Source organism: Durio zibethinus, chromosome 14, assembly GCF_047325235.1.
Source record: "Durio zibethinus cultivar Kanyao isolate XHJ-2024 chromosome 14, ASM4732523v1, whole genome shotgun sequence".
Classification (NCBI taxonomy): domain Eukaryota; kingdom Viridiplantae; phylum Streptophyta; class Magnoliopsida; order Malvales; family Malvaceae; genus Durio; species Durio zibethinus.
The window spans coordinates 1191523-1203463 of NC_143175.1; the positions used below are offsets into that span (position 1 = coordinate 1191523).

The following is an 11941-nucleotide window of genomic DNA, read 5'->3' on the forward strand; positions in this document are numbered from 1 at the left end:
CTTTTAATTAGGCATCACTTTTTCCAAAACCTGATTAGAATCCTTCTACAAGACTTAGAGAAAAATGTATATTTTCCAGGAAAACCACAAATCAATTACTTGAGGGACAGGTTTTGAAAAAGATTCATGGCTTTAAGATGGAGAATCTATTTATCCTCAGGTTTTCGAGTTAGAACCGTGACTAACAATTTACGAACTTTTAATTTTTATTATGGCAAATAACTTTTATGCCGATAACTTACGAAAACAAGCTGTCGTCAGATTATCATCAGTGTCCCAAAACTGGAATCAATAGCCAAGTTGGCTTTTCTTCATCCTTATCCTCCAAGAAAATCCAAAAGCATTATATTCTACTCTACTTTCATTTCCCTTCACATCTTTATGTTCTTTCTTCAATCAACCTTTAAAATGGGAATTTGAAGAAAACTTGTTTCTTTCGTAGAATAATGGCAGAAAAAGAATACAATTAATATATTATATAGAGAAAGTAGGGATTTGAAGAACAATTTATACAAAACTACCACCATAAAAAGCTAAATACAGAGTAAAAGAGGAGAAAAGAAAGTGCTGTGACTCCAAATAAACAAATAACTTAGATATATTAAATGGTTTTTTCTTTAAAGGCTAGAATACGGACAGGTGAACTTAATGAATGCCAAAGCTAAAACAGGTGCAGGGTATGGCTGCGGCTCTTGTAGATTCAAAAGAAATAAACAACAGGAAAGTAGAGACCAACCCATCTTACTACATAGCTGGGAAAAAGGATTTCAACTTTTCATTTTACAACAAAGTAAGAAATCACTTAAAAAAGCAAACTAACTCCTTAAATAAACAAAAATAGTGCATGACAAATTGTGTGTGTGTGTGTGTGTGTGTTTTTTTTTTTTAAATTTCATTACAAATAAACAAATAAAAGAATCTAGCATAAATTGTTGCAAAGAAAAATATCAGCCGCATGAAATCCTCTCCCCAGAGTGTCTGCTCAGTGATATGCATGAAATTCAATTCAAAATCTAACCGGCTATTGTAACTAACCTAGCGCAGCATTAAGATTTCATTTCCTACCTCAGAAATCTACTGAATCATACACAAGAAAGCATTGAGAGAAATGTTCTATAAATATACGACTGATTAAACACAAATTGATTGTCTTATTTCCAGGAATAAAAAATAAAGAAAAAATCAACTTCATACAACAGTTTCTTTGACTAGGTATTGTACCTCCCACAATACACATCTACAGAGCTTTCGACATCTTATTTCTAATGATTTGTCCCAAAAAGTACCACTTTTCTTTCAGCTAATTGTCCCCAGGAGTATCTAACTCTTCTGCTGCTTGCACTTCCACCCCATAGTTTTTTTTCTGATGTATGGCAAAAGCATGCACCTCTTGACTAGACAAAAGACCAAAAATTTATGACAGCACCTGGCCAACTATGAAAACATTAACCACGATCCTCTTGAAAAAAGTCTGGAGAATGTCCCCAGATCGAAAACCAATGCCTGTCCAAATATACAAGGATCCCAGATACTTCTGATCATGATAGGCAACCTCAGAAGAACAAAATAATTCCCAACACTTTACAAAAGCATGAGATTTCCATCCCAATATACTGAGACCAACCTGCAGCCCAATAGGTAAGATAGGATACAGTTAAAAGACTAATTGAGCTGATTGCTTGCTACATATATCCAATGGCCGGACATGCTCAAAGAAAAACTATTTGTTGTTTATTCACTGATCAAAATGAAGCAAACACGATTCCATGTTAAATTGACAAAATTATGGCTGAAGAACTAAATTACCAGCATGCTTCCTCTCTCAACAACTAACCACCCTCCCCCCCTCCCCCCTTTTTATTTCAAAAAACAAAAACCAAATCCAAGTGAATACAGGCTTCCTGCGTTTATCATGACAAATATTCTCCGAAGAAGTTACCATCACATGTGTTATTCTGTTAAAACTAATACAGGTAACTTAACAAACATGAATAAGTTGCCACTCACCTGCTCCCAGAAGTCACTAAAATCACCTGCCTTGGGTCACTCTATAATTTAGTACCAAGTCCTCAGGTTTCTTCCATACGTAAGCCCGCACGGTAGCTAAGCTCATGTCTGGAGATAATAACTGGAACATGTAGTAGCAATTCAAATAAGTGACCAGCATAATATGATTGAACTTGAACTAAACAAGTTGGTCTAAAATTATTTTACTATGTCGATTTCAAACACCATATAGTAAAATCTAATATTGGTGCCAGAAAATGAGGAAAAAACACAACTTTGACAAAGAGATATTAGGCTCCTAGCCAATGGCATTATAACATCCAACATGCAATTGACTTGCCTGATTATTGCATAAAATTTCAATAGAAGGCCGACGCTTTTGCCAAGGCTTCAATCCAGACCGAAAAGATCCATCTCCAACTGTTGAATGCTGCAATTGTCCTCCAAGTCCAGGAGCAAATGTCCCATCGGTATTTACACTATCAGTTGCTTTATCAAGCACCATCTTTTCTATGACATAATTAACAACCTACATAACCACAACAGAATGAATGTACATTACATTACCAGAAAACCCATTAAAAATTGATATACAAATACAATCTAGAACCAGCTGTTCTGCATTAATATCAATTTAATGTCTTGAAAAATACTACATACATCACCTTCCAGTGCACCATTTATCAGTATCTCATATCCAAAATTAGAAAACCAGAGAAGAAAAGAAAATCTAACAAACCAAAAGGCATCTCCCTCTAACATTCAAGTAACTAAGCACTCAACAAAGCTAATTCAGAAGATTATTTATCCTAATATGTTCCTATCTTGTTTTGTTTAGAAGTGAGCACTCATCAGTTTAAACCGGAAAAAAAATAAAAAAACTCAATTAAAATAAATCAACCTGAATTTTTGGTTTAGTAGGTTAATCATTTGATCTTCTGTCGGTTTACAGTGTTAAGTTATTAGACCGTAACCGGTTTAGAAAACCAAAATTAAATATTTAAATGTTTAAAATAAATAAAATATTATTAATATCTTTTTACCAGGTGAAAACCTAAGAAAATACTACTCTCATCTCATTTACCTCGCACCCTTTTTGCCTGCCGCTCCACCTATCTCCTCCTCAGTCCTCACACACTCACCAGACGCCACCAGACACCAGTTCCCTTTCACCTCTCACAGTTGACAGCCACCAGGCTACCAAGCCTCTCTCACCAGCCCACCAAGCCACCATATCACATCACACCCATTGACAGGCAGTTCTGTTTAACCTTTCCTTTTGCCCGTCTCCTTTCAAGTTTCAACCGAAACTCAGCAGCCTAGTCACAACTCACAAAAGGACTCCACCAATCAAATTCTTCCTATTACTCATATTCAGGTTTGTCACTTTCTCACACTTGAGCTTTTCCTCTTTTTAGGAGCCGTTACAGTGACTGAACATTGAAGGGTAAGAGGGTTACTATTGCTGGAACGAAGAAAGCCCCTTGTTAATGTAATTGCTTCTGTTTTCATGAAGTGATAAATTTAGGCAGTGTTGTTAAGTCCGATGCTGAAAGCTCCTTGTTTTATGATCTTTAATCATGTCATTAGGGTAAAAAAAAGCTTGCAAATCGAATAAATTTGAAGATATATAATCTTTACATAAAAAATTAGGCATTCAGAGATAAATCACAATTTAGGGAATGAAAGATAGGAGATAGTTGAAATTGCAAAACAAATGCTTGATTTTCTTTGGGGAATTTGATTGCATATATGAGATAGGGTTCACTTCTGATCCACTTTTGAGAGCAATTGCCATGTTTGTATGGGGAAATAATATTATAACAGAACATGAATTTGAACCATTTGAAACACTTATTTGCTTTCTAAAATACAAAAAACCGACAATACCCAACCAACTTAAGTCGGTTTGGTTAATTTCAGTTTTCAACCTATTGGTCGGTCGGTTCGGTTTTCGGATTTTTACAACTAAATTAACCAAACCCACAAAATGCTCTGCCTTAGTTCTGGCTACAACAAAGTTAAGGTCCTATCAATGTATACGTAACCTAAAATAACATTTTTAGTTACGTAACATTGCCCTTTTGGCTCTTATGCCATCCATGCTCCAAAATATGAAATAGATTCTAGTGTATTAACCCAGGTGATCTAAATTTGTATATTAACAACATTTGCTACTTTCTACAAACACATGCCATGCAAAGGAAATTGCCTTTTACAAGAACTAAGAAAACTAAACAGGCATACCTTATGTATTTTCAATATCCGAGGTGCACTTAACTTCGCTTGTGTGAGGATCAGAACAGCTGAACCTTCACATGGATGAAGATAGAAGCTGCACCTGAAAAAATGAAAAGAAAACTTTATCAAGAGAGACTGAGGGAAGGATGAAAGGAAACCGTACTTAACACCAGATAAGTAAAACAAATAATTATCCATGGTTCTGAACGTAGTGCAACAATGTAAAGGAAGTACATTTTTTTTTCTAAATAAAGAGAAATGCAGATATCCACGAGAAAAAAAATCAAAGAATAAGGACTAAAGGCACAACAAAACCAAAACACAGCAAACTACTGGACTTCATGACACTTCTTTAACTTCCTCCCAGTGTAGCAAGCATATTGACAAAGAGGTCAACCAATAAGCAGCTCAATGTATGCAAATTTCCTCGCAAACCTTAAGATTTAATTAAGCAAAGGAAAGTTTAATGAGGTCATAGAAGTTACTTGGTGTTCTCCCGTGGTGGGAGCCGATTATTCAATACACAATCCAAAACCCACCAAGGGAAGTCCTTCTCATCCTCAGTTCCATCCAATTCAGTAATTTTCTTTCTCCAAGGACCTCCTTGGGAACCCTCAGTGATAATTGAGGGAGGGGAAATTGTAGAAAACTCAAAAGGGGGATAGACAATGGAATCATTTTCAGCATTTCCGTCTACCTCAATTCTTGAATGACTTCTTGCAGTCACATCTTTTCCTGATAAAACATCTCCATTAACTAAAGCCTGGGAACCAAGTCTTTGCCTTCTTTTGGTCAGCCAATGAACCAACAGACCTTTGAGGGATTCACGAGCTAGATTAACCTGCCAAAGACAAGTCAACACCAGATGCAAATAACAATCACAGAGATTTTTCACAGATATCTGTCTTAAGATTGCCACAATCAATGGGAGAAAAAAGAAGATCGCCATAATCAATGGGAAAATCTAATACCTTATCATCCTCAGGCTTGCCAGTTATGCTCAGATCTGCAGAATACATCTCTACCGAAAAGCATTGGGGTGTGTCCAAATGAACAGACAAGCTTCCAAGCCGGGTATCCACAGTGAACCATGCAGGAATGCTTACCTGGAATGGTTTTAAACAAAAATCAAAAGTAAATTACATAAAAAAAGATGCATTATATTCAACTGATATAATTTCAAATAAATAGTTATCGCACCATCTCAAACAACTGCTCCTTTTTCTCGTCAAATGAAACCTGGACATTGAAGTCAAAGAAATGGATAAATGCATACAACTAAAAACACAACCGAGCATGTACAAGTATGTCTGGGTGCGCCAAACCTGTAAGTGAAAAAAAGCAAAGTGCAAGCCACTTCTACTCAAGAAAAAAGGAAAGATAGAAAGCAGGAAAAGAATCTAGTTCACCTGTCCATAGTCCTTGATCACAATAGCCCTGGTTATCTCCCATAGCTTTACTGAACCAGCAGTATCCTGTTAAAGAAGCATTAATATCATTTAAGGAAAAACAATTTCCCAAAACAAAATCTTTGGAACGAAAACCCAACAAATAGAAGTACTACCACATTTACCTTTGTCAATACATGCCTTCTGTTATTTAAAATTTCATGCTGAACTATTGCTGGAGTTCCAGGAATGGTAAAGATAGGATCTTTATAAACAGGAGCCTGTGTATAATTGACAATGTCAGCACATCAATGAATGGAAAGGGATAGAAGATAAATGTTAAAATAAATTCCACACACAGCCAAAGTTCAAAGAGATATCCACAACAAAGCATATCATGATAATAAAATGAAAATCTAATATTTGTTCTTTTTTCTCAGGGTTGGGTGAGCAAGGAACAAATAAAACAGAACCATTAATAATTCAATGAGCAGCATCAGATTTACTAAAATTCAAGTATATAGAGAAAAGAAGTGCTCCCACACTGCAGAGTATATTTCTTTAGAAATACTAGAAACAAATTAATAAAAAAGAGAAAAGAAGGATTTATGAGACAAAAATTCTCGTGATAAAAAAGGTGATGTGCTGTAAGCCAAAACACACACACACACAACATACTTACTGGGGTAGACCCTTCTAAGGAAACTCTTGCCCTTGAAAAAGACAAGTTTCCAGCCAAGAACGAACCACCTCTTTGAAAGACCTTCTGAGGATTTTTTCCTTCAGCAGGCCAACTATGAACTGAAGAATCAGTCGTTGCAACCCATATGCTATCATCATGCAATGCCAACTGCAAAATTGGGTGTTCCTTTGTGCAAAGCAAAAGACTCTCTCTTGTTGTCAAGTCTGTCAAATATAACTGATGTATGTACAAAAGTAAGCACAAGTTGAGAGTTAAAGCAAAATATTTAGAACTAACAGACAAGGATGTCAACTATTGGTTAGCTTACATACTTAGAAAATTTAAGAGTATGGCCCTTATTTGATGTCAGAATTGTTCAGAAACTTATTTAAGCTAGAATAGACATTATCAAGTCTTAACATTAAGTTTCATTGAGTTAAAGTTGCAGGGTTTTATTTCATTTTCTGTTTGCTTCATTTTAAAATTCAAACATTTCTGGTAGTTTCAAAAAATTTACAGGAAATTGAAGAATTTGGAGCTATGAATCATATTTACTTGAGTTTGTCTTATGTTATTAGGTTTTTATTCATTGTTTAGGAGTTGTAATTGTATGAAGTCAATTTTGCAAGTTTCCTATTTGGATTCCATGTCCTTGTATGAACATTATTACTAGAACTCCATAAACTGAGGATGATCTACTTCAATTACTAGACAAAAACTTTAGAAGAAATTCAGCAACTTTTTTGCCAACCCTTGCCCTAGGGAAAAGTTCAAGGAATTCTACGTGTGAAGCCTAGATCACTTATTCATCTTCCTTACTCTAATATCTGGCATAGGTTTCAATCTCAAACCAACCTTGAATCCTTGCAACAAACCCCCGCCCCATACACATAAATTCATTATTAAATTAAACATCAAATAAAGGCCATTAAAAAGTATGAAATGAACATGTACTTACAGAAAGATCTCTACCACCACTATAAACATGACTAAAGGTTGGGGCGCTCGCAAGTGCCCAAACAGAATCTGTATGCACGGCATATGAATGCACACAACGTTGCTGACCAAGGTCCCATAGCCTACAAATTAAAATTACAACCACTTAAAAAGCAAGGTCTTAGATTCCTTATGGTTTGAAAATGGCATGTGATTATACAAAAATGAAACCAATGCACAAATAATGTACCTGATCATAGAATCAGAGGACCCTGATAAACAATATCTGAAAGAATACAAAGTGTCTGTCAAACACTTCAATAATAAAATCAATACACCACGGAAAAGCATAAAATCAAATAACAGAATTCAATAGCAGTCAATCAAGGAAGAAACCATCGGACGACAGTAGACTCCCTGATATGTTCAAAGAAAAAGTATTCATCCCAATTTCACTTGAAAACAATGTTGCAGTTATAAAACAAATGTGGACATGCACTTCTACATAAAGCCATATCAAGGTTTAGTCTCAACACTTCAACCACTCCTTTTGTTCTCAAAATATTTAGCATCATAGGACCATTGGTAACATATCAAAATTCTCTTTTCTAAAATTTCCAAAATTTTCAAATCAACCAACAAGTTTATCCTACTGCTAAAGAGTTCAGCAGTTACAAGATAAAAGAATCAGATGAAAATTATGTATCTTATAGTGAATACTAAAGCTCCATAATTGTAGCGTCCAAGTAACATCAAGCTAATACTATTTTAACTTAGAACTAAGGACTACAGGGCTGGATTCATTGTAACAACCTGCCAGTAGAATCCAGAAGCAGAGCTCTAATGTTATCTGTATGCCCTCTTAACTTCATAGTCTTCGTACCAGTTCTTGGGTCCCAAACTCGCACAACCTATATGAAAGTGGCGCATGAAATTAAGATTGCTACTGAAATTGTTAAATCAAAAGACCAAAATGATACTATGTGACCAACAGAGGTAAAGATAAGACCACTCCTTGCAAGATAGCATAGGGGGAGAGAGACATGTTATTATCAGAAAACTTGAATTTAGTAAGAAGTAAAAACTACCTTCTCAGTTCCACCAGAGACAAGAAGGTTTCCACTATCACTCATTGCCAATGCATAGACTGACTCTTTATGGCCTTTGGCAGCAATGGGGACATATCCATGACACTGAGTTGTGTGTGCAGTAATGCTGTTACTCAAGTTAGTTGTTTGCAAATTTGATATTGGTAATGAATTTACAGAACCATTGATACCATTGGAACAACCATCTTCCATGACATCATTGGACTTTGAGAGAGGATTAACCGCAGCTTCAATATCCCATACGAAAACCTCCCCACCAAGACCCCCAGAGGCAACCACATTGGTCTAAAATGTACGACACTAAAAAAGAATCAGAAAGTAACTACTAATAATAAACATCCTTCCTTGAAGCACAACCTATGCACCAAAATTAAACATGAAACTTAAATAGCCATATTGCACTAACAGGAACCTTTCATCCATGCAGCTAATAAAATCCACAGAAAATTTTACATAGAAATTACATTTTTTTCAGCTGCAGCTAGACATGTAACATAGTCAGAGTGTTGACGAAGAGTCCTCGTACAAGTTCCATCAGACAAGCAATTCCATGTCTGGTAAATCCAAGGAAAGAGCATATCAATACTTAACGAAATTAGTCAAAACAAAAAAAAAAAAAGAACAGCCAAAGATTGTGCATTAGTTAACAGCAAACCTTCAATGTGGTATCTGATGAGCAGGAAACAAGTGTATTACCACCAGCAATTACAGTGTCATTTACCTGTACAACAAGGAAATTGCTTTATTCTCAATCATAACTTACACAGTTACACAGATATATCATATATATAAGATAAATGAGTTGTGTCCAAAAAAAAAAGATATATGGATGGTGAATTCCACAAACTAAAGAAAAAGAAGATAAAAGAGATCTCTCAACATTTAAATCGAATATTGATGTAATTGAAGTGCAAAGTGAAATACTTGCTCGAGATTTTCCTTTTGGTGAGATGGGTTGTTAGTAAGCAACCATCCATTCATATTTGGTAATACATCAAGATGTGACATTCTAGTGGAGCAAAAACAGAAAATAAATTAAATTATCACGCCCTCTCAACCACATTATAGCAATAAAAATTTATCAGCTAAGCATGACAGTCATGCTCATAGCCAAAAGTAAACTGTCATGGGCAAAAAAGAAGGTACCCAATCAACATGTGACTCAAATGTAGCAGAGCAAGTGGCAGCATCTTCACCCAGTGCCCATCTCTTAAGTGTGCCATCGCGGCTTCCAGTGAACAGATAGTTGCACCCATCAGAGACAGATGACTTTAGGATAGCCAAACAATTTATGCCAGAACAATGCTGCAAAACAACATACCAAAGTAGAGAAAAATCAGTGCCTAGTGCCTATACCCAAAAGAAACTGATAAAAGGGTCAAATACAATCCAAGAGTTTTTTTTTTTTTTTTTTTTTTTTGAGAATATAAAGCAAAGGATTAGCAGAATAATTCAATTTGATTGTGAACATGGTCCTAAATTAATGATGGATATGGTCAATAATATAAAGAATTTATAACTGAGAACAGAGGCCATCATTTTCATTTTAATTTAGTGTAACGAAAATCTTAAGGACAAAATGCATCCAATAATGACACTTGCACAGCATTACCTTGGAGAAGTAGGCTCACTAGTTCCAAAAATATTTGAAGTTTATCAACATCACAAATATATAATAAACATTTCTTACTCAATCTTATGGAAAGTAAATATGGCATGGTATTATAAACCTACACAAGGATACAAAAAAAGCTCTCATGCTCAAATGGTTATTCTATGGATCATTTATAAATTTGAGTGCCCCCACATAAGAATACATATAAAAACAAACACAAGCTTCAAGAATTTAAATATTAGCTACGATATGATTACATAAAAAGATAAGAAAAGGCATATAAATCTAGTGATGCAGAAACACCAATGAATGTAAAATGTGGCATTACAGTGGAAAACAAAGATAAATAAATTAGAATCCTAATGAAATCTGAATTTGCAAATTCCTTGAGATAGCCAAAAACATATCAAGGAAGACAACTTACTCGCTTCAAAGAGAAATAACAATGAGGTAAATAATGAAAGGATTAAAAAAACATAAAACCACTTCACCTTTGAATCATCAGTGTCATTCAATACATATGTCAGCCTCTTTTCTTTACGTGGGCGGTTAGAATTGGCATTGTTCCCTGCACTGCCCACTCGGTGCATTGCAGTGACCCCTACATAATCAGTCAAATGAAAATTAAAACCTTTACCACCCCTATATTTCATTCCTCACTAAATTCTTGAATATTCCAATCCAACACCATACATTAAGTTAGAATAACTTATATTCTGTAATTAAAAATCAATTTAAAAAAAAAAAAAAAAGAACAAAACAAAAGAAATGTACCAAAATAGACCAAAATTATCTACCCATAAATGATAATTAACATTTTAAAAAAAATAAAAATCATTCCACATGATTCTGCAGAAAAAGATTCAATCAATCAAAACTAAACACTCATGAAGACCAAATTTCCACTCCAAACAAAATCTACCAAATGACGTGGCATTTGAACAATTACTATAATCGCAAATATTAAAACTAACATTTGATTTCTTATTCCATTTGAATTAAACACGTATTTCCCAAAAAAAAAAATCGATGAACTCATTGAAAAATTCAAACAAAAATTGACCAAAATTATCAAACTAGACAATTAATGTTAAAAATAACCAAAGAATAAACATAGATTCAACGACTTTTCAGCAAAAATAAAATCCAACAACAAAGTCCACTAAATAAATACACAAGGAAGCAAACTATAAATTATCGGCAAGAACGCGCGAAGTCGACGATGGGAGAGAAACAGTAAGGCTTTGAACTTACCGGACGGTCGTCGAAGATGAAACCCAACGGCGACGGAAACGAATCGGTGAAGAGAGAGATGAAATTAAACCCTTGCAAATTTTGGTGTGTCTAGATTTAATTCTATTTTTTGTTTTGATTTTTTTTTCCTCCTTTGCTATTGAAAAGAGAGAAGAACGGCACAGAGAGAGATAGAGAGAGAGGGGGGGACTAGGAGGAGAAGAGGGGGTCGGTGTAGTAAAATAAAATACTAAATGAAACGGCGTCGTTCTAGAAAAACAACTGGGAAGTAGGAACGACGTCGTTCTGAAAAATCATGACTTACAGTTTAAGCCTATGAGGTTCGTTGTTGACTAAGAAAAGATGATGGACTATACTTGGAATCATTAAATCTATTAATTTATGGTTACCTCATGAATGTTTTTCTTTTATAAAACTTTTAACAGCCAAATAAGTCTATTTTTAATAATTAAGAATTATTTTTTCAACCACATATTTAAGGAATCAAATCCTTTTATGGATTTTTGTTCACATTCATAAGCGAATCTACATATTTAATATGGATACCTTAAATTTTAAAAAATAAAAAAAAAATTTTTGACACTCCCAAAATTTTTTCATAGACACTATTTTCATTAATAAAATTAATAAATTCAATGACAATTATATATATATATTAATATTCTTTTTAGAATAACATTTATATTTATATTACTATCAAGAAATATTA

General features: G+C 34.5%; 1 protein-coding gene across 3 annotated transcripts; it reads right to left on the bottom strand.

The window, feature by feature from the left end:
• Positions 1–1099: 1099 nt before the first annotated feature.
• Positions 1100–11423, bottom strand: LOC111293683 (uncharacterized). Of its 3 annotated transcripts, XM_089743084.1 has the most exons (20): positions 11233–11423; positions 10470–10579; positions 9510–9668; positions 9288–9372; positions 9019–9084; positions 8828–8917; positions 8343–8648; positions 8068–8165; positions 7505–7540; positions 7277–7397; positions 6319–6555; positions 5822–5917; positions 5658–5723; positions 5449–5487; positions 5220–5354; positions 4734–5089; positions 4255–4348; positions 2348–2536; positions 2008–2128; positions 1100–1624 (listed from the first exon to the last, which is right to left on the bottom strand). In XM_089743084.1, the coding sequence occupies exons 3-19, from the start codon at positions 9617–9619 to the stop codon at positions 2030–2032; spliced, it is 2223 nt and encodes a 740-aa protein (XP_089599210.1). In that variant the 5' UTR covers positions 9620–9668; positions 10470–10579; positions 11233–11423; the 3' UTR covers positions 1100–1624; positions 2008–2029. The 3 variants fall into 3 exon arrangements, with proteins under 3 accessions (XP_089599210.1, XP_022742282.2, XP_022742285.2); XM_022886547.2 differs by lacking the exon at positions 9288–9372; XM_022886550.2 differs by lacking the exons at positions 8343–8648; positions 9288–9372.
• Between the last annotated feature and the right edge of the window lie 518 nt (positions 11424–11941).

Coding starts and splice junctions, on each gene's coding strand:
- LOC111293683 (XM_022886547.2), bottom strand. CDS start 10,568: ATGCACCGAGTGGGCAGTGCAGGGAACAATGCCAATTCTAACCGCCCA. Junction 5,488..5,657: donor TGATCAAGGACTATGGACAG/GTGAACTAGATT, acceptor TTCAATGTCCAG/GTTTCATTTGACGAGAAAAA. Junction 2,537..4,254: donor GGATATTGAAAATACATAAG/GTATGCCTGTTT, acceptor GTGGTTATGTAG/GTTGTTAATTATGTCATAGA.